The 23,700-nt window shown below is 44.1% G+C and overlaps 1 protein-coding gene across 1 annotated transcript; it reads right to left on the reverse strand.

Annotated features, from left to right (window-relative positions):
• Nucleotides 1-4,110: 4,110 nt before the first annotated feature.
• On the reverse strand, nucleotides 4,111-21,737 carry Slc10a6 (solute carrier family 10 member 6). Its single transcript, XM_027388499.2, has 6 exons — nucleotides 20,745-21,737; nucleotides 12,229-12,347; nucleotides 11,325-11,413; nucleotides 9,870-10,042; nucleotides 5,777-5,934; nucleotides 4,111-4,523 (listed from the first exon to the last, which is right to left on the reverse strand). The coding sequence occupies exons 1-6, from the start codon at nucleotides 21,119-21,121 to the stop codon at nucleotides 4,345-4,347; spliced, it is 1,095 nt and encodes a 364-aa protein (XP_027244300.1). The 5' UTR covers nucleotides 21,122-21,737; the 3' UTR covers nucleotides 4,111-4,344.
• Nucleotides 21,738-23,700: the final 1,963 nt, after the last annotated feature.

The raw sequence follows: 23,700 nt of genomic DNA on the forward strand, positions 1-23,700 counted from the left end.
TGTTCTACAGGACCAGCCCAAGTGCCCATCTGTGGATATACAATGAATTATCATCTCGCTGTCAAGGGGACTGAAATCTGCCACTTACCAGAAAGATGGATGTACCTGAGAAACACCATGTTAAACAAAACAAAATAAAATAAATAAATAAAAAAAAAAACAAGTTCTCTCTTACATGTGGAAATACAAGGAAAAAAACCTGAAAAGTGGTCATTACTAGGGAATACGGAGGAGTTTGGGGAGCCAGGTAAAGGTGAGAGAGGAATGCCTGGATAAGACCAATGCTTGCCACACACATGTATGGAAACACCATTGTGGATTCCACTGTAATCCCAGCACGGAGCTAGGATTGCTCAGTTGATCTTCCCTCTTCCCAGATGACTCCAACATGTTTCAAGTCAAAAGACAAAACAAAACTAAGCAGCCCACCAGGTTTTACCCTCTGTTCTAGGAACCATGGACGTCCCTGCAAGCAACCTGGTATTATCCAGAATCAATAGCCTGGTGTTAGAATCAGCAGCAGTCTTCGGACGTGCCATTTGCGGTGACTAGTGTTTCTGTCTTTAACAAAGCAGGCTTTCACATACGTGTCCCCTTCCTGGGGATTCCCTAAATGGTGAATTCTGACCATATTGCTAACTCAGAGCAGAATATTGAATTCTACATTTTCTGTAGGTGCTCATGTAGACAAACATCCAGAACATCATGGGTCTTCTAAACCTCTTGGTGATGCTCCTTTTTGTAGTGGCATCTTGCTTTGCCAGTGTACATTTGGTGGTGGCCACATCCTAGGGGCGTGGCTTCAGATGCAGATGTGACCTCTTATAAGGACCAGTGGCCACTTTAATCTTGTCCATGCAATTTAACAGAGTAAAGACTCATCATAAAAAAAATAAAATAAAATACACAGTAAAGACTGATTCAGATTGGGGGGGGGAGAAAACCTCTAAAGGATTTACAGTGTGTTTAAAAATATATGTAGGCTTAGGAGAAAAAAAGAAAAGGATGAAAGTCCTTTAAAAAAAAAAAAATAGAGTAGCTGGGTGTGGTGGTGCACACCTTTAATCCTAGCACTCCAGAGACAAAGGCAGGCAGATCTTTGTGATTTCAAGGCCACCCTGGTGTACAGAGTTCAAGGACAGCCTTTTGGATCTTAACACACGACTCTCCTGCCCATGTCCCTCTCAGTGCTCTGACAACTTCCCTTAGACTATGAACTCCCAAGGGAAAGAACCCTTTCTGCTTTGATTGGCTTGTCCTGTGGGCCCAGTGTGGCATGGCATAGACTAGCTTCCCTTTGAACATTATCAAGTGGGAAAGCAAGGACCCCCCCCAAGCAGCAAAGCAACAGGAACTTAGGTTAATTAACACAGCAATAATATATATATATATATATATATATATATATATATATATTGTCATAGAGATGGCTCAGTGGTGAGGAGTATTTGTTGCTCTTCCCGAGGACCACAAACTAAAGTATATATATAGAATCAGAGCTGTAGAGATGGCCCAGTGGTTAAGGGCATTTGATTTGTTGCACTTGCAAGGGACTGGGGTTTGGTTCCCGGCACTCACCTAGTAGTGGTTCACAATGATTTATAACTGCAGTTCCAGGAGATTCAACTCCATCTTCTAACGTCTGCAGGCACAGACATACATATGGACACATACATTCATACAAGGAATAACATTGATACATGTAAAATAAATACATCTAAAAACAAATATTTAAATAAAATCCTTGGGCTGGGCAGATGGATCAGAGGGTAGAGCATTTTCCTCACAAGCTGACAGGCCTGAGTCTGCGTGCCCAGAACCCACCTACAACTAGATACAGGAGTGAGTGCATCTGTAATCTCAGCTCCTGTGGCAAAATGGAAGGCAGAGGCAGGCAAGTCCCCAGAAGCACTGGACAGCTATCCCGGCACACAGTGACTAACAGGAGACTCCATCTCAAACCTGGCAGAAGGACCAATCAAACAAGGACCAATGCCAGAAGCTGTCCTCTGACCTCCACATGGCGTGCCAAGGCATGTGTAGCCCCTAATACACATATGTGGTGATGCCTTTCTTGCACAAATAAAGCCTGTCTGGGGTCAGAGAATGGAGCTTGCCACTAGCTAACCCTAGAGGTCTGGAGGTCTATACAGAAAGACAGGAAGTGACATAGCTGGGCAGAAACAGTATAAGCAGTGAGAAACAGGAAATCTCTTCTCTGCTGATACGCTTAGGAGGTAAGGTGACTGTGGCTTGCTCTTTTTCTCTGATCTCTCAGCATTTCTGTCTATATCTGACTCTGGTCTTTTATTATCTAGACCAATTAAGAACTCCTTTTACACACATATACCAAAGTAAATAAGGGCAGATTTTCAAAATAGGATTTTAATAACACACTGCACCAAGAATGAGGGATTGGCAAGTATTAAATTCATGAGGTAACAGAAATGCATATGGGAAATGCTTTTAATAATGTCAGGGTAGAGAGGTTTGGATTTTACTGGTTGCCAGGCACCATCACGTGGGCAAATACCCACTGCAGAGAGCAAACAACTGAAAAGGGTACACGCATTCTCCACAGGAGGTATATGACAACTCATAATCCACATAAAAAAATAACATTCCAAACTCCTGGCCTTTACGGAGTTTTCTAGAAGACTGATAAAGCTAAAATGTGTGGAAAAATATAAGTCTCTACAGCAAGACACATAATAAGGGAACAAGCTAGGAGAGCCATGGCAACACACAGGAAAAAGGCGCAGCCACCTATAACAAAGTACAAATGAAGTAGCCAAGCCCTGCAATTTTGAACACTGGAGAGGCTGAAGAGGAGGATTTTTGAAAGCTTAACTACCTTGGGCTACCATGTGAAATCCTGTCTTCAAAAAAGGCAAAATTTAAAAAAAAATTAATTAAAAAAAAAAGGCAAAATAAAAATGTCATGGGAAAAAAGGCAGCTCAAACACATGAAGGGGAAAAATGAACATAAAAAACGTTCTAGTTCGTGATTTTGATGTCATAATTTTAATGAGATGCTTTCACAAATCAAAGTGATGAAAGATCATTTATTAAACTGGTAAGATTGAACAACAGAGCCCTCCTGAGACAGAGCAATCTGCCCCAGATTTTGAGGAGCAGTGGGCCTGCCCACTAGAGCTGCAAGAAGGAGCCTACAAGGACTTGAGCAAGAGGGCCAGGGGTTCATAGCAGCGCTACACTGCAAGGTCTCTAAATACCCACTAATAAAGAGGAGTTAAATAAATTACAGTCCTATATAACACAACACTCGGACATAGCCACTGTTCTAAAGAATGAGGTAGGTAACACAAACAGATGTATGAAGATGCTCTGAGATCATCGTCAGTCCACTGTCAGGACACATAGGAAACAAGCTCCAGGCTTTTTAGATGGCTTGGTACACAAGAAGACTCAAGGGATGTGCATGCATTCTCTGCTGTTTTGACGATTCGCCGCAAGTGTTGTATCTGTTTTGGAGATTCTGGCCACATGTCTGTTCCTCTCTGGAGAAAGAACTATCCCCGACATTCACTCTTTAGATTCTTCTAATGTTTTCTTTAGATTTTTCTCTCAGCTTGCATTACACACATAAATTACAAGATGCTTGATCCCTTAGCAATTGCAGCTGGGGAACCTGCATGGGACCAGGATCTGACCCTGGTGCATGAACTGGCCCTTTAAAACCTATTCCTTATGGTGGGATGCCTTGCCCGGCCCTGATGCAAGGGGGAGGAGCTTGATATGCCATGCTTTGTTGACCCCTATGGAGACCATACACATTCTGAGTGGAGAAGAGGAGTAGATGGTGGGGGGGGGAAGAAGAGAGGTGGGGAAGGGAACAGAAAAAGAGGAGGGAGAGGAAACTGTGATTGATAGGTAAAATAAATAAAAATTTTTTAATTAAAAAAAATCACATCGCTAAAACTCATTTTCTCTTAGCCTATCTTCACTAAGAGCTCCAGGGCACCTGCTGGAAGCCAAGGAGCCGAATGGATCTAAATCCACTCCATCCTGCACCATTACACGATGTTCCCTCTCTCTCTCTCTCTCTCTCTCTCTCTCTCTCCCTCCTCCCTCCCTCCCTCCCTCCCTCTCTCAGGTTAAAATACACAATAGGAGGCCAGCTTCGCAGGGAGATGTCTACTGCTCACTGCCAACCACCATTCGCTGTCCCACAGGAGGTGGGGACAGAAAACACGTTGCATATTCACACAGGCCTGCCAACGATGTTCCCACATCAGCACACAGTCTTTACTGGCCATGAAGGAAGATGCACGGCCAAGCTGGCCCATGTCTCCCACTGTTCACATGAAGGAATGTGGCTGATCACTCAGCAGCTCTGTGTTGCTGCTCTGGCCCTGATGGCCTCAGAGTTACAGCAGCTCCATCACTTTCCTCCAAGAAAGCACTGGTCTCCCTGGGCTGCTTCTCATAGCCGACCTCTGGGCAATCTGGGTGCTGCCTCCTGTGTTTGCTCTTCTGCCTCCTCTTGTATGCCTGATATGCTAGGTGGAAAAAAAACAAATAGCATTAAAAGTCACTTTAGCAAAGAGAGTACAAGTGGGGGACAGTGCATACTCACCTGTAATTCAGGAGAGTTGCTCAGTTTGCATGATATGTATGTGGGAACATGGGGGAAGAAGTAAGAAGAAAGATATGGAATGAAAGGGTGTTGGGGTATCAGAATGGTTCTTTCTATTTAGAATTGGAGTTTATCAGTCTCTGAGCTTATTCACTCAGTCAGCCAACAAACCCTTGTGGGGCACTTACTGTGTATCAGGCACTTGCCTGAGTGCTAGGATATAGCTGCAAAGAAGGGTTTCAGAACCAGGAGTTTCTTCTAACAGTACTTCTGTATCTCATGGGAAACCTCCGACCCCAAGTGTTCCTTACATCACTGTGATCATACCAATAGCATATGATAATCAGTACTGTGGTGGTTAGTATGAGAGCATGCCCCAAGAACCCATGTATTCCAACACTTGGACCCCGGTGCTGAATAGGAGACAGAGCCTTGCTGGTGTAAGTGCTTCACTAGGGACACAGCTTGAGTGTCTTTATAGCCTGGCTGTGCTCCCTGCACTCTCTCTGCTTCCTGTGTGCAGCTGAAATATGACCTGCTAGCCTCCCGATGCCCTGCCTCCTGCCAGTATGTGCACACTCTCTCTAACTGTAAGCCAACATGAGATCTCTCTTCTATAAGTTACTTTGGGGCTCTGCATTTCACCACAGCAACAGAAAGGTATAGAGTGTACAATCAATTCCATCAGTACCCACTAACCTTCCTAGAGCCTATCCCAAAGAGCAAGACCAAAATAAATAGATGTACATGTACACATGTGTATTCACACCTTCTTGCAGTTTACCTCCTGCACATAAGTATTTACCCCGAAAGTAACGTGTATTTGGCTGAGGAGGTAGGAGACTAGCCCATGTGGGTCCATGTGTGCAGAAGATTGCATGTGTCTACATTGTATATATGTGTTAGGCTTGTATTTGAAAAATCCTCTGCACCCACTGAGCCTGGGTTTTCCTTCTCTGGGGCCCAGAAGTAGCTGAACATTTGGGGAAACTCAAGTCTCTGAGTGAGATAGGACATAAAAGCTAGGGGGATGGTTTTATACAGTTCAGTTGTTTGTGGTTTTAAGATCTCACTCAAATGGCTTTTTAAATATTTTCCAGGAAACAGCCACTACATCAGAGTATCCTGGCTAAAGTTACAACACAAGGGCAGGACATGCAGAGGGAATTCATCTACCTGTGACAATGAGGAGCCCATGCAGTACTTGGAAGAGTCCGTAAGCCAACGCAAAGTTAAACAGCTGGGCCAGGTACTCGGCAGTGAAGGACAGCTGCAGCATGGCGATGCACACCTGGATGTTCTGAGCTCCGGTCTCAATGGAAATTGTCCTGCACCTGCCAGTGAGCAGATTGAAGAGACGTGAACCAGCAAAAAGAACTGTCTTGAGGGTTCCCTTCGAATAAAGACAGGTCTGAGCTACAGACTCAGGCAACTAAAAGCTTGTGTTCATTGACAGTTACTACTGTATATGGCAAGGATGCCCCGTGGAATAGGGCCTCGATCAGAGTAGAAGGGCAAGATGCACACCAGAAAAGATTCACAAACAATTTGAACAATGATCAGGGCCAGGAGATGCTATAGAAACTCAGCAAAGTGGCAGCGGCGGTTCCAGAAAGCTTTGCAGCGTAGTGAAGCTACAGAACTTGAAGAGGTGATCAGTATCAGGGGAGTGGCAGCAAGGAATGTGTGAGCGTGGAACAAGTGTGAGCAGGCACAAGTGTGAGCGTGGAACAAGTGTGCGCAGGCACAAGTGTGAGCGTGGAACAAGTGTGAGCAGGCACGAGTGTGAGCGTGGAACAAGTGTGAGCAGGCACAAGTGTGAGCGTGGAACAAGTGTGCGCAGGCACGAGTGTGAGCGTGGAACAAGTGTGAGCATGGAACAAGTGTGAGCATGGAACAAGTGTGCCCAGGCACAAGTGTGAGCATGGAACAAGTGTGAGCAGGCACAAGTGTGAGCGTGGAACAAGTGTGAGCAGGCACAAGTGTGAGCATGGAACAAGTGTGCGCAGGCACAAGTGTGAGCATGGAACAAGTGTGAGCAGGCACAAGTGTGAGCATGGAACAAGTGTGAGCAGGCACAAGTGTGAGCAGGCACAAGTGTGATCATGGAACAAGTATGCGCAGGCACAAGTGTGAGCGTGGAACAAGTGTGAGCAGGCACAAGTGTGAGTGTGGAACAAGTGTGAGCAGGCACAAGTGTGAGCATGGAACAAATGTGCACAGGCACAAGTGTGAGCATGGAACAAGTGTGCGCAGGCACAAGTGTGAGCGTGGAACAAGTGTGAGCAGGCACATGTGTGAGCGTGGAACAAGTGTGCGCAGGCACAAGCGTGAGCGTGGAACAAGTGTGAGCAGGCACAAGCGTGAGCGTGGAACAAGTGTGAGCAGGCACAAGCGTGAGCGTGGAACAAGTGTGAGCAGGCACAAGCATGAGCATGGCTTCTTCAGAAGGGGCTTCTTGTACTAAAAGCCAGTCTGCATGCAGAGGAGGAATGGAGGAGACAAGAATGGGAAATTGAGTCAGAGGTGTGCAACTGAACAAACTGAAAAGCATGCCAAAACTCTAGATGAAAAACAAATGTCAGAAAAGGCTGCTATAGTAAATAATAAGTTCAATAATAAATAATAATTCAATAATAAAGTTCAATTATAAATTTCTCTTTGTTGGTTTTCTGACCACAGAAAATGGAATAAATCTTACTTGAAAATGAAAAATGAGAGAAAAAGGAAGCAATGGCAGGAGGCAGGCTTGGAGGGTGGATCAAGTGATTCTGTTTGTCTCCAGTCTATAAGGTGCTTGCATCCTTCATATATGAAATGAAAGGTTAGAGGTGCTTTGGTGGAGCCAGGATTCCTTGTAGACACAGGGTGTGAAATGGGGCAAGTTCTGTGATATGCTGTATTTATTCCTTCTTCCTTCATGCAGTGTGCACTTCCCTCAAACTTCCTAACTTGCAGCTCACCAGGATCATTCACAAAGCAAATGCAGTTATGTCTGGCCTCATCTCTGTCAGGCTAGGGAATATCAGGAAGACCAGACAGCTGACAGCACCTTGGCATAAGAACTCAATTTTTTCTCCAGATCCAGCTGTCAATCTCCATCGCTCAATAGTCTATGCTCCTAACTATTGACCTTGGAAGCAAACCCAGGCTCAAATCCAAACTCCACCTTCCAGCTATAGGAACTTGGTTACATTCCTAATCTTCTCTGGAGGGCTTGCTCATCAGTGGGCAGGATAGCCATAGCTCCCTGCTGTCAGGTTGCAACAAGAAGAAAGCAGGGTTAGACGAGGCGGGGTGTCACTCAGTGCTTATGCAATGCTCACTGGTGTTCCTGGGTGGAATGGGAGCAGTGTAAGAGCAGCCCAAGCCTTCCCCACCCAGCCTTTCCAGTCCAGATGCTTTCCTGTAATCACTCCCGATTTAAAAATAAACTCACTTTGTGAAAAACAGAAAATACTCCCAGGAGTTATGAAAGAACAGAAATTACCCTTGACTTCCCTGCTCTAAATTGCCATTTCTTCCAGTATTTTTCCATATTCTTTTTGCTTTTTTCCTCGAAAAGTAGAAATCAACAATTTTAAACAAGTTTAGCTCTGGATCATCATTCAACATCATTGGGATTGATGCATTGTACCCATCACACGCATGCTGCATAAATAAACGTGACCCTGTTGTTAGATATTTGAATTGTTTCCATTTTTTCATTTCTAGAGGGCACTAATTGGCATCTTATTGTATCAGTATTCATGTGTATATCTGATAGAGCTAGCACTAGAATAGATTACTGATGATTGCGGTGACACGCACCTCTTTAATCCCGTCACTCAAGAGGCTGAGACAAGAGAACACAGAGTTGAAGGTCAGCCAGATCTACATAGCAAGACCCTGTTCTCAACCAGAGTCAAAAGCGCTGAGTTAATAGTCATAAACACACACGAGGCTGCTAATACAACACTGCATTGCCTTTCAGAAAGTTAATGCTGGTTTCTGTCACCAGCCCCCTCAGTATTATATCACTGCATTCATATCATGACATGCATGCTAACATGGAGATTGTCATTTTTAATATTTATAAATGTATACCCCAGTCCAAAGGATAATATTTAAGACAAATTCCTATAAGTATTTTTTTTAAGATTTATTTATCTAGTAAGTATATAGCACTCTGTTGGCCTATGTGCCTGCTGGCCAGAATAGGGCACCAGATCTCATTACAGATGGTTGTGGGCCACCATGTGGTTGCTGGGAATTGAACTCAGGACCTTTGGAAGAGCAGTCAGTGCTCTTAACCTTTGAGCCATCTCTCCAGCCCAGATTCCTGTAAGTATTATTCTTAACTAGTAATTCTTTAAAAATCTGACACAATGAACAAGGATTTAATCTCTTAAAATTTACTCATGCTCTACTGTGATCTCTATATTAAGCAAAAAAAGTTCACCCCTGTTATTGATCCACGGGATTCACACATCACCCTTCTCGGGTTCATAGTTGAGACAGGGTCTTTTGTTGTAGTCCTGGCTGGACTTGAATTGTTCAGAGACCAACAAGCCATACTAAAGCCCTAATCCTAAATTCATAAACTATAATCGGTGTTGATGCTTTGTCAACTTGGCACGAGATAGAGTTATCTGAAGGAAGGGAACCTCAATCAAGAAAAGGCATCCATAAAATCCAGCTGTGGGGCATTTTCTTAATTAGTGATTGATGGGGGAGGGCCCAGCCTGCTATGGGAGGGACCATCTGGGCAGATGGTCCTGGGTTCTATAAGAAAGCAGGCTGAGCAAGCCAGTAAGCAGCACTCCTCCATGGCCTCAGCATCAGCTGCTGCCTCCAGGTTCCTGCCCTGCTTGTGTTCCTGCCCTGACCTCCTTCAATGACTGACTACAATGTGGAAGTAGAAGCTGAATAAACCCTTTCCTCTCCAGGTCCTTGTTTTGGGGGTTAAGCCGTTTCCTTGCTGCAATAGTAACCCTGACTGTATAAACACCATCTATGTGGCTTTTGTCTATGTAAAGAATCACCATAAGCTTCCTTTCCACAATTGAAGTGAAACCCTCCCTGTTTCCTGGCAGAGACAGTAAAGTTTGCCATGGTGGGTGCTCAACACACCTGCCTCAGAAGAGCTTACAGAGCCTGGCAAGAATAAGAGGTAGAGCTTGTGTCTAACATACACAGGTCTGAAAACCTGAGTCTCAGACACATACATGCATGCACACACGCACCAGCACGTGAAAACAAGAACACCTTATAGGTTATGTAACTATACCTTTGCCAAGATTGGTGGGTGAGGAATGCCAGTAGGAAGCCAGTGACGTGGCCAACCAAAGGAAAAATGAAACCGATTATCAGAAGGGTGACATCTGTGTTCCATCCTTTTGACAGAACTACACCAGTGACCGCCACCACCAGAAGAAGGATGCCACCAACGATGGCCCCGACCTGTTACAGCAAAGCAAAAAGGTCAGTGATTGGGAGACACAGCTGAGGTTCTTCCCCATGAAGCCGAGCTCAGCGCAGGTGTAAAGGTTTAAACTTTAGGCATTTAGCGGGTGCATCAAATCAGATAAAGTGAAGGCTGGATCCTGTAAAATACACATGTATGCACTTTCTTCATAGGCATAACTATGATGAAGTAGATTAACAACTACATAACAGATGGCTTGTCCCTGATGAGGAACACTGTGTAATGGTACAAAAAACCGCAAGTACACAGAAAAGCTGAAATGGGATTTTTAAATTGTTGTTGTCAATTAATGCCCCTTTAAGAACAATAATTAATGACAAAGTACTTGAAAAGAAAGTTCCCATAGTCACACTGCCCTCTTGTTCTGTAAACATTTCCCCTGGGAATGTTCTCCTTTTAAAGTGACAGTGACAAGTGTGGGAATGAAGGGGCCTAGCCCATGAGTACAGCCCAGTGCTCCATGCGCTCACACAGGGTCTCCCTCACCTGTCCCTTCTCTCTCTTTGAAGCAACAATGGGCACTGTTCCAACTGAAACAGCAGCCCACAGAGGCAGAGTGATCTCAGATTGGACCAAACCACAAACTCCAAGCTGAGATAAACAGACATTTTTGCTGAACCTCCAATTAACCCCCAAATGATCATTTCTTCCTAAATGTAAAAATACAGCTCAGTTTCTTTTTCAGCTTTGAAGAAACACAAACTTCTATCTTCTGATGTGATTTTTAAAGTCATTTTAGCAAGAACACTCATTTCTCAAAGACAGCACTGCCAAGCAAGGGAAGGCAGGATGCCTAGGTTCCCACCATTCCATGGCCAGCCCTCGGTGCTTTCAGGATGATTTCACCCACACCTTGTTACTGATGAGGTCAGCAGCCCTTGCTTGTGTATACCACTTACAACTCCAGTGGTGTGTGTGGGAATGCTTCAGCAAGACAGCCCTTCATTCAGTTCCCACACACTGAGATTCCATTGTACACTCTGCAGGGAGGAGCTTCACCTTGCAGGTGCTTGTAGGAAGCCCAGGGGAGGAAGAGGTCCTGGTCATCACAGGTCATGTCAGGCCTAAGTGTTTCTGTCCACTAAGGGCATCATGTTTTCCAAGGTGTCACAAATGTGTGTCGGCCAATGGGAGTAACAGAGCAAGGCTCCCAGACAAACAGCAGGAAACAGCAGGGGCTGTACTAGGATAGCTCACTGGTTCCACCTTTTAGTCTCTGCATCTGGTGATATGCTATATGTAGGAGGGGGTGCTGACCTTAAGAATGACTTTTGCTTGCTTTGGCCACCTATAATTCATGTAGACACCGAAGGCCACAGGAACAACCAGGGACCCAAGGGTAATTCCTAAAAAGAAAAAGAAAAAAAAACAAAAAACAAACATCAGACAGTGCCCCCTCTTCCCTAGTGCCCCATACTTTCCCAGTAACTTCTGTTTCAATTAGTTGACAGCTTTAAAATAACTTTTGTGGAGGAGGGGTTTGAGACAGGGTTTCTGTGTGCAACAGTCCTGGCTGTCCTGGAACTCAACTTTGTAGACCAGGCTGGCCTTGAAGTCAGAGATCCACCTGCCTCTGCCTCCCAAGTGCTGGGAATAAATGCGTGTGCTACCACCACCTGGCAAGACAATTTTTGAAGAGTATGTGCTACTAGTAAATTCTATCACACCTGGGCCACCATTTCTCTCAGAATTCTCCAACAATCAACCACAGGGATTTTCGAGACAACAGAAATATACTGGTGAGAAATGAGAATGGTCCCTCTAAGTCTATGACATTCCCAGCTAGGGGACGGGGCTCATAAGAACATTCACTACGGTTTGTGGATGCCTAGCCAGTGTGGGACACGCTGTGAGCTCAATAAACCACTCTTCTTCATAAATGTGCTGCCTCGGGTACTTCACTACACCAACAACAACTAGCACAGAGGGCCTGAGAGTCTGGGTGTTAGGGTCGGAGTCCTGAGTTAGGATTTCAGTTCTACACTGCATGATCTTCGTGAAGTTACCTAACCTCGATAAACCTGAAAGAATAAGAAGTAGAACTAGAAGCTAGGAGGGTCGATTTAGGTGATGCTAAACTGATATAAAGAGATTTGTAATTATCTGTCATCTGTACCATTGTCATTGCTCTTTCTACTCGTTACACAAGCCCCATACAGACCCATGCTCTGATACGGAATGGTGAGACTCTGTGTAAGGTTCCAGGACCGGGAGTAGAGGTAAAGGCAGAGAGGCATCATTCCCAGGGCAGCCACTGTGGAACAGGTGGTCATACTGACGCTGAAAGGAAAATGAAAATCTTAGGAGGGAGAGCCAGAAACCTGTCCCTTACCCACTTTAATATGTAATCTTGGGACACATGTGGTAGCTCACTGGATAAAAAGAGGCAGGTGGATCTCTGTGAGTTCAAGGCCAGCCAGGTCTAAATAGTGGGACTGCCATCTCAAAAGAATTAAGAATGTAAAAATAAATAAATAAACAAATAAATAAATAAATAAATAAAATTAAAAAAGAATTAAGAATGTGTTCTTTGCCAAAAGCAACTCCTAGAAACCATTTTTTCAAAGCAACTCTGGGACTCACTTTCTCAGAGATTACAGGGGATGGAATACTACAAAGCTCATTGCTCTCCACTCTAAAGAAAACATGCCAGAATTTCTTAAACACCTTTGGGGCTTGAATAAGACAAGTTAAAACACCAAAAAGCTGACTAAACACCTGTCTGGTACAAAGTGTTAAATACTAGGAAGCCATCCAAACACTTGTGTGAGATTCCCGCTGGATACAGAGGAGCCTGTAGTCACGGACTCCTGACAGAGAACATTGGAAAGCATGAACCCGGAATCTGAGAGAGGGACTCCATGAGAGATGGTGGACTGAACTAAACATGCTCCTCCAAACAGATTGTACACACTTACTTCTCCAAGACCCACCCTCTTTAATGCTTCCAGCCTCTTCTTGCCCTCCTCCCTGATCAATCTGCCTTATCTGACCTTCTCTTATTACCTAGGAGGGCTCTCTGAAAATCAGGGTACATAACATTTTGCATGACTCAAAGTTTTTTTGATAAATTTACTGTTTATCAAACTTTGCTCATGATGTCTGTCATAATTAAAATTTATGTAGTGAAAGGTGTTGGGTATTTTTGCCAGGTGTGATAGTGTATCCCTTTAATCCCAGCTCTTGAGAGGCAGGTGTATCTTTGTGAGTTCAAGGCCAGCCTAGTCTACATAGTAAGTTCCAGGCCAGTCAGTGATACATAGTGAGATGAGACCCTGTCTCAAAAACACAAATGAAACAACAAAAGGCTGTTGTTCTCTGAGGGCCTCTAAGTTTTTCATCCTTGTAAAGATGCCCTCCATTCCTGGGGGCATTTGGACATCACCCCTACATTTTACTTCTTTATGGCTTAATAGTCTATGTTTATATTTGTAACTCCTTTGAAGTTTTTGTTTTATATGGTATAAGATATGAAGCTATTTTGTCTTGAGAGGCAAGTGTGTGGATACACTTTGCTCACTAAGCTAAGTGACTCCTTTATCATGTACTAATTAAATGCCCAAGTTTTTCAAATATTTTTGAAACACTCTAATCTAGCCCATTGGTAAGTAATTTTCTTCCTAAACAAATACCAGACTTACTTAACTAAATTGTATCCATAAAATATAGGGTTGCCAGGTGGTTGTAGCACATGACTTTAATCCCAGCACTTGGGAGGGAGAGTCAGGTGGATCTCTGTGAGTTCAAAGCCAACCTGGTCTATAAAGTGAGTTCCAGGATAGCCAGGGCTACACAGAGAAACCCTGTCTCAAAAAAAAAAAAAAAAAGAAAGAAAAGAAAAGAAAAGGAAATGTATAAGGTCAATATTCCCACAAAAATTTTCCTTTTTAAACTTTTTCTTCTAAAAGAAACTTTTTGCATATCTTTCAGTCCATATTAAAAACCTAAAATTATTTTATTCTATCCAGAGTAGCCTCTGAGATCAATCCCCAACACCCAAAACAAAACAAAGATGTCTTTGGCTAAGCTAAAGGAAGACCAGTATTTTGCCACAGCTCTTAAACCTGTTTCCATGAGGATGGTACCCAAGGAAGTTTTCCAGATGCTTGATCTATGTTGTATGCCTTGGCTCTCTGCTTACCAAGTCCTGGAAGGAATTCTACATTGCATCACTTTAATCTTGAACTATGGAGTCTGGAATGCTCCACACCACCCCCAGATCCAGCAGCAAAAGGGTGAGATTCCTCACTGTAAAAAGCCAAACATCAGCAAGACTGTGAAAACTTGTTCCCAACCTCTGCAGAATCATTCCATCCTGTGATACATTTGATGGTGGCTGTAGAGGGGCAAGAGAAGATCTGGTGGTCTGCCATCGGCTGCAAACACCAAACAAGGTGGAGAAGCACAGAAACTGAACTGCGTGGTGTTTAATGGAAAGCCACGCCTTCCAGTACCTGCTAAGAAATTCCAATGCGGCATCAACAAAGGATGTGGCTACCTGAATCCCTCTACTGTTCACATGGTGGAAAATCCTCAGGCATTATCTGACTTCAACATAACAAGATTCCACTCGCACAAGGAAGAATGGCACCACCAAAAATTATTACAGAGAATAATGAGACAGGATCAGCAAGACTGGACAAACAGGTAAATCCTGAACCTCCCTTGCAGCGAGGAAATGGCAAAGCCACACATTCCACTAAAAGGCAGTCAATAACATTCTGCAATTGGGGCTTAAATTATTCAAATGTTTTAATTGTAAACCCAAAAAAATCAAGAACTCCAGTGCATTGTGGCCCATGCCTGTCACTCCATCCTTTACCAATGTGGGACCCAAGAGCCAGGCATGGTGGCCCATGGATGCCATTCCAGCCCTTGGGGGAACAAAAGAAGGTAGAATAGGAATTTAAAGACATCTTTAGCTATGGATGGAGTTTGAGGTCAGCCTAGGCTGCATGAGATCCTGCCTCCCAACAAATCAAAACAAATGTGGAAACTGAGATGCAGTAAGATCAATGGCTCTGTGGGGCTCAGTTCCTTGAGCAGACACAGTGCTCTATTGCCTGCCTCAGAGATGACAGGTCAGTTGGTGGATTGTGCTAAGTAAGCAGTCTAAAGTACACACACACACACACACACACACACACACACACACACACACACACACAGACACACACACATATACACACACAGACTCACAAACAGACACATACAAACACATACATTCACACACACACACTCACAGACACACAGACATACCACACACATACACACACACTCACATGCACACACAGACATACAAACACACACACACACACACACACACACACACACACACACATGCACACACAGACATACAGACAAACACACACACACATACAGACATGCCACACACATACACACACACACACCAAACAAATATAAAACAAAAGTGAGAACATTGCAGCACAGATAAATTCCATAACCTGCCCAGATGTCTCTGCCAGTCAGTGATGCATCCCATTACTATATCTTGATGCACTAAACTGCTGCATGGCATGTCCAGTTCCTGATTCTTGAGCTCTCCCCTCAAAAACAGGAATCTGGCTGTCTCAAAAAAGAGCATACTACAGAAAATGTTACCAATTCCTTACCCATGTCCTCTGCAATGTACTTTGTAGTCCAGCCCATTGAGGGGCAAAATCAGCTTGCACCCAGGCTGAACCCAGGCTGGCCTTGCCGTTTGCATTAGTGATGGAATGTGGTGGAACAGATGGTGATCGAGGTTCAAACTCAGGCCTCATACAGCTTTGCATGTTTCCCCTTTCTCAGAATCCTGTGAGCAGATCTGGTGGGTCTAACACACACACACACACACACACACACACACACACACACACACACACACACACACACAGAGAGAGAGAGACAGACAGACAGACAGACAGACAGACAGACAGACACATACACAGAGAGAAACAGAGAGACAGAGAGAGAGCTCAAGAGCACATGTGGACATTAACCAAGTTGTCTCCCAGCTAAAGCCATCAGTCCACACCTAACCCCAGCCACCCCAAAGGGTCCAGCAAAGAATGCCTGGCTACTCAGCCAGGCCCTGGAGCACTGTGTCTAAGCTGTTTTGTACACATCAGCCAATTACTGTTTAGACCAATTAGGGAGACTCATACTATGACTAGAGCAGACAGACCAGCCCAGCTGACACTGAAAGGTATTTGAAGAACACGGGCAAATGGGAATGGGAAAACCAGGGTGTGTTTAGTGAACAATAAGGAGTTCATTTTGATTGGAGGACACTTGCACCTAAGGAGTTCATGTGAAATAAACCTAGAGACCTGAGGTAAACTGGTCGATTCAGTAAGCGCTAGGATACTGCGTACATAGGACACAATTCCATGATGGAAGTGTTTTAATTTCCAATTACAAGAAGGGAGGCCTGGAACTCTGCTCCTTCCCTATCCAGGGACAGCCACATCTTCTTGTGTAGTGCCAAGACACATGGTAAAGGTCAGAGAAAATTGATTTGGCCTTATCGGGCTCCTGGTCTCCAGGGCTGTCTTCATCGCTGGCAAAGTGAATATTGTTGTCATCAGTGACTCCTTCGTTGACCTCAACTACAGGGTCTACATGTTTCAGTATGATTCTACACACAGTAAGGTCCACAGCACTGCTAAGGCTGAGAATGAACCTTATCATCAATGGGAAAGCCATCTCCATCTTCCAGGAGTGAATCCCCTCCTACATCAACAGAGTGACACTGGTGCCAAGAATGTTGTGGAACCCACTGGTGCCTTCACCACAATGGAGAAGGTTGGGGCCCACTTGAAGGGTGGAGCCAGAAGAGTCATGCCTCTTCAGCTGGTGCCCGCAAGTTCATGATGGGTATCATCAGCAGGCCTCCCCTGACCAAAGTCATCTCTGACAATTTTGGCAACGCCCTCATCAACCACTTTTGTCAAACTCATTTCCTGGTATGACATCAAACTCATTTCCTGGTATGATGACGAATTTGGTAACAGCAACTGAGTGGTGGCCCTTATAGTTCACATGCTCTCCAAGCATTAAGAATCCCTGGGCAACCCAACCTCAGCAAGAACATGAGAGGAAGAGAAGGGCCCTTAGCTGTCTAACTGGGGAGTCTCTGCCCCAATTCAGCCCCCACTACACCAAGCATCTCCCCTCCTGGTTTCTATTTCAGGCCCCAGAAGAAGGGGAATGGCTTAAGGAGCCCTACTTTCTCAAATATTGGATACCATCAATAAAGTACACTGTATGAGGCGGGGAGGGGGGAGCACAATTGGAGACTCTTTATCTATTTATAACAAAATGATAACAGAGTCTGAATGTGGAGATGCAGCTATTGGCCATGAAAGAAGTCCCTTGGGCCTAACCTCAGGAAGCAATAGTAGAGGATGACAAGAAGCCAGAGCTGTGAACATCTCAGCAAAAAGGTGGGCTTGGCAGTGGGCTGAGGGAACAAAGAGAGAAACAAGAGGAGTGAGTTGGGGGAGCAAAAGACTAAGGAGAGGAGCCCAGGGCCCTGGGAAGGTAGCTGGTGCTGCCACACCTGGTGTGAGGACATCTGCTCAAGTCAGAGACACCTATTTAAGGTGAACACAGGAAAAACCACGTGCTGAGTAAAGTGGAGTGAAAGCAATAGAGTTGTACTAGGGATCATCTCTGAGAGCTTTGCCTCCGTTTCCCCATTTGTGATATAAAGATGAGGGATTAAGCATGCTTAGATTTCAGCCAGAATGACTGTAGATGACTGGCCACTAGGTTTTACCCCATGTGATTTTTGTTGGTAATCAGTTGTGAAGCAATGTGATGAATACGGACATAGTTCCATTCATCAAGACAGAATATTCTGAACCGGGCAGTTGTGGTGCCTTTAATCCCAGTAATTGGGAGGCAGAGGCAGGCGTATCTCTGTGAGTTCAAGACCAACCTGGTCTTCAAGAGCTAGTTCCAGGACAGGCTCCAAAGCTACACAGAAAAACCCTGCCTCAAGAAACAATAAATAAATAAATAAATAAATAAATATTCCACTTCTAAGAGGATTGCTTTCAGCTCAAGGCCAGCCTAGGCTACATATTGCATTTGAGGCCAGCCTGGGCTACACACTGAATTTGAGGCCAGAAAGACCCTGTCTCAAATATGCATAATAAATATCATTTTATTCTTATAATTTATTTTGTATTGTTTGTGTTTGTGAAACTCAAAATTAAACTCTAGAAAAAGGAAAAGCACAGGATAGGGGTACTCTGTCGTGAAGTGCTTGCCAAGAAAGAAAAGGAGGAAAGGAGCTAACATTCCTGCATTCTAGTGTGTGCCTGGCTCTGTGTCACATGTATACATGTGTTTGTATTCTCAGACAAGTTACTATGATCAGACACTAGGGCTAACTGATGGCTCAGTGGTTAAAAGCACTGGCTGTTCTTCCAGAGCACTCGGGTTCCATCCCCAGCACCCACATAGCCATCTATAACTCCAGTTCCAAGGGATCTGATGCCCTCTTCTGGCCTCATCTGGTACCAGACATGCAAGTGTTATACTGACATACAAGCAAGCAAAACACCAGCACACATTAAAATAAAAGTCCTTTTTTTTTTTTAAGTTTAGTTTAGTTTAGTTTAAATGCTGATTAAGCCGGGAGTGATGGCACATGCCTTCAATGCCAGCACTCAGGCGACAGAGGCAGGCACATCTCTGAGTTCAAGACCAGTCTGGTCTACAAAGGAAGTTTGTGGACAGCCAGGGCAATACAGACAAACCCTGTCTCAAAATCATCAACAACAACAGAGACGGTGCCAGACATGGTGGTGTACAACCGCAATCCCAACACCAGGGAACCGAAGGCAAAAGAATCAGGAACTCAAAGCCACCCCCTCTCAATAAAACAAAAGCAAAATAAATAAAAGAGATAGGGTCAGTAATAAGAAATAAGACAGACTTTATTTTCCACACACATGCTATTCATTGGTGTTTCTATGACAATGCTGATGAGCCAGGGGTGTGTTTCCACAAAGAGAAGTGTTTCAAAACACGGTTAAAGACTTGGGCTCATACTCCAAACAGATGATGCAGTTACGTTGCCAAATGTCATAGAAAAGAACTGCCTAAACCAGGCGTTGGTGGTGCACGCCTTTAATCCCAGCACTCGGGAGGCAGGCAGATCTCTGTGAGTTCAAGGCCAGCCTGGTCTCCAGAGCGAGTGCCAGTTTAGGCTCCAAAGCTACACAGAGAAACCCTGTCTCAAAAAAAAAAAAAAAAAAAAAAACCTCCCTAAGTTACAAACTGATATAAACCAGATGTGAATTCCAGTGTGAACTCTGCTCTACTCCTTGTAGCTGTTGTTGAGCTACTTAACCAACTTGAATCGTCTTCTCAGGATAAGAAAAGGTCACTTACAAGGTGATTATGAGCGCCCAGGAGAGAAGATGAAGCCCAGACCTCCCAGAAACCTATGAACATTAGTTTCCTTTCTTTCCAGAGTTCCTTGGGACCCAGACTTCATTTCTGACATGTGAGCATTAATAGACAACTGCCCTGACCTTCGAGAAGTTCAGTATGAGTGGAGATAGAAAACCACCAAGAATTTTTTTCAAGTGGGTAACTAGTATGCATTGCCATACAAAAGTTACTTACTTGTCTGTGGTATGCACCCATTAAAATGTATAGGCAAAATCTGTTCAATACACTAAATATTCAGTACATAAAGTAAGAGAACTAGAAAGAGACCTGAAGCTGACTCACTGAGGTCAACTCCCACTTCAGTCATCAATTCTGACTCACTGATTCATTCATTCATTCATTCATTCATTCATTCATTCATTATATAGTAAATCTCAATTAAATGGCATACACATGCAAAGATTTAAATTTATATGGAATACTGTCCGTAGGCAGGATGTAGACATGTGTTTATAAGCAAAAACTAATCTAGGAAGACCATTGTTTTTTCTAACTCTTCCCCCCCAATACTGACTCATCAATTCTTCCTTCAAATGTTGTTCTACTTCTCATCAAAACATCTGACCCCAAAATTGTGGGATTAATTCACCATTGTTAAAATGGGAATAAATGATAGGGTTTAATTTCTCCTGTAGTGCTTATCTACCCCCTCAGTAGACACTGGTGTAAACCTAAAGGAGACAAATGCAATGAGTCAGTTTATCATCGTGTCTATCTGCTGCCCTGGAGTCCTTCATGCAGGCTCTCAAAACATTGCTTCTGAAGAAGGACATCATGGAGACAGTGCTGAGAGAGATGTGGGCAAAAGAGACAAGTGAAAAGAACAGGGCCACATTGGGCTTCATTCTGAGTATATATCTTGCTACCATTCCCATCACTATCATTGGCTATATGGAATTCTGGTGCTGTCCTGGCAAATTATGGTTAGAGATGCCAACAGGCATAGAATGAGCGCATGCTTGGGAAATGTCATCTCTGCATATGAACCACATCCCATCCATGACTCAGGACAGGAAAAGCTGCCAAGAAAGCAGAAGCTGATGACAGCAGAGTGAGCTTGGAGCTGAGAAAGGCTGCCCAAGTATTGGTGATGTTTGTAGTACTTTCCACTCAGAGCTACCCAGAGATTACAAGATTTTGCACCAAAGTGTCCTTGACTCCCAGGCAGACCAGGAAACCTCACAGAGCTTCCTTACTGTGACTTACCTGAGATCCATATCTCCATCAACCCAGAAGGTGAGAACATTAGAGATGGTGCCCCCAGGGCAACACCCCATGATGAGGACAGCAATAGCTTGGAAGGGTTTCAGAGAGAAGCCAATGGCTAGCAGATAGCCTGTCACAGGCATGAGCCCAAACTGGCAGAGCAGTCCAACGGCAATGCCCCAGGGTCTTCTGAGGTGTGACCACAGCTTCCGAATCTCCACAGAACATCCGAAAGAGAACATGACCAGACCCACCATCACAGCTGACACCACGGTGAAAACAAGCTTCAGGGTCCCACGACCCTCCATTATCCCCGGCAGTTCTTTCTCCATGCTGTTGGCAGAGCAGGTGGAGTTGCTCGAACAGTCTGAGCTCATCTCATCTCATGAACTAGACAGCAGGAACACAGAGAGAGGAACATTGGCAGTGAGCACTGGGCAGGTCTCTCTGGATACATTTCCTAATAGTGCAACAAAGTGACGCTGGAGAATCCTTCCAGTTGCTATTGGCCAACCACATGATTCGCCCTAATCTGATCAAGTTATTCACAAGTGACATTGTAAAAGTAATGTGGTCAGGCAGGAAACTCAGCAAACTATGGCAAGCACAGCTTTCCATTCTGTTCTCACTAGCCACTGAATGTGCAAGTGCTGGGAATGAGACAAACATATTGTCGAGTGGAATGACTGGCCCTTGTTTGACAATATCACATCGTGTTCTAGGGAAGTAGGCCAGATGCCAAGACATAATTCCTCCAAATTCAGTAGGGATTTCAAACAGCCAGGATGCAATGTTATATAGACAGAAGGACTAAGTCAGGGAAAAAACAAAACAAAAAAACAAAGACAGCTGTGCCAAAAAGCCACGCCTCACAGCATTCACAAGACGGTTCAGATATTAAAAGTGAAACAAGGCCAGTCTGGAAAATGTCAAGGGGGCTGAGGATAATTTCAAGAGATTTTAAATTGGCCTCCTCTTCTTCTTCTTCTTCTTCTTCTTCTTCTTCTTCTTCTTCTTCTTCTTCTTCTTCTTCTTCTTCTTCCTTCCTCTTCCTCTTCCTCCTCCTCCTCCTCCTCTTCCTCTTCCTCTTCTTCCTCTTCCTCCTCCTCCTCCTCCTCCTTCTTTCTCTGAGGACTTGTGTCTAAAGCCAGTAATTAAACACCTGCAAGTATTAAGCACCTGGTTGTGTTTCATAAAACATGTGGAAACTCGGTTTCTCTCCTAACATAATTCAAAAGAGCTGTTGTTTTCTTTTGGAGATTCAAGTCTGCTTTGTGACACACTCTCTCAGGCCACCTAGTGAAGTCAGGGAGTTATGCAAATGCACACCATGAAGTGCTTGCTCCGAGGACCACTCCTGATGTCATACAGTGGCCCTCTGTACATTCTAACCAGGTCCGAAGGGAAACAAAAGTCCTAAACCATCAGCTGTCACCCTCCTGTCACTGACAGCAGAAGGTTTTTTGTTTTGTTTTGTTTTGTTTTTTCAGTGTGCAGAGTGGGGAACAAGGCACACTTTGTCAATCTGTCCCCAGTCTATGCATTGCTTGTTCTTGGGTTAGCAAACATGTGTCATAACAAAATGCTCAAGCATGCTGGCTGGCTGCATTCTGTACACTGGTTGACTGCAGGTGAAAAATAAAGGATAAGCTAACCCAGACATATCCTGACAGCAGCACTGGAACTCTCAGCACTTGGAAGACAGATGCAGGCACATCTTGGTGAGTTCAAGGCCAGCCAGGTCTATTAGTAAGTTCCAGGACAGGCGGGGATATGTAGAGAGATCCTCCCATCCTCCCCGCAAATAGAAATCAGCAATCACAAAAAAGGCAGGCTGTGTAGACATGACCCAAGATGAAAGGGCTAATTTAGGATCTTTTCAAAAGCTAAACTTCAGAAATAGAAAGACTAATACCTCACAGAAAAGAAACAAAATCCTAGAAAAGAAAACTCACCAACACCAGGCCCAAGTGTCTAGCTCAATGACACAGGCGTCCCTAGCCTACAAGGCCTGAGAATCTTGCTCAATGACATAGGCCTCCCTAGCCTGCCAGGCATAATATCTAACTCAGTGACATGGGGCTTCCCTAATCTGCCAAGCCCTAGGTTCCTTTTCCAGCACTGAAAAATAAAATGAGGTGAATATCACCCATTTGTAGGTGCTGAGGGAAACAAGGTATTGTCCTGTAGTTCACACATCAGGCTGAAACGTCACAATATTTCTGGGAGGAAAACATATGTAGCAATAGACTTGTAGTTACTATGGACCTAGTAAATAAGTAATATTGGCAAAGGCAAACTTGTTCTTCTTTGGGGCAGAGATTCTTACCCACGGCAGTCCTGTTACTTAGGAATGTGTTCTTAATTATAATGACATTGTATTTATAAAGCAGAAACCTAGACATAAATGTCCAAACAGAGACTAAGGATTTTATGGCACAACTAATAGTGAGATATTATGGGCTGCTTAAGAGGTAAACATTTTCACAAGAAAAAAATGTTATGATAACTAAACAAGGAAAAAAATCAAGATCAGGCTGGGCGGTGGTGGCACATGCCTTCAGTCCCAGCACTCAGGAGGCAGAAGCAGTTGGATCACTGTGAGTTAGAGACCAGCCTGGTCCACAAGAGCTAGTTCCAGGACAGCCTCCAAAGCCGCAGGGAAACCCTGTCTCAAAAACCAAAAATAAGAAAGAAAAAAAAATCAAATGGTATGAATAGAATGCTCCCAGCTATTTTAAAATTTTAAACAGAAATGCTAGAGGCATAACTCAGTGGTAGAGGACAAAGTTAGCTTGTTCAAGACCCTAGGTTTGATTGTTCACAACATGGACACACACACACACACACACACACACACACACACACACACACACACACCCCACAATTATTACCATTGTTTTTAAACAAACAGGAAGAAAGATCATGATGACTACTTCTAGCTAAGGAATTATTG

The sequence above is a fragment of the Cricetulus griseus genome (assembly GCF_003668045.3).
Source record: "Cricetulus griseus strain 17A/GY chromosome 1 unlocalized genomic scaffold, alternate assembly CriGri-PICRH-1.0 chr1_1, whole genome shotgun sequence".
In the NCBI taxonomy this organism is placed as follows: domain Eukaryota; kingdom Metazoa; phylum Chordata; class Mammalia; order Rodentia; family Cricetidae; genus Cricetulus; species Cricetulus griseus.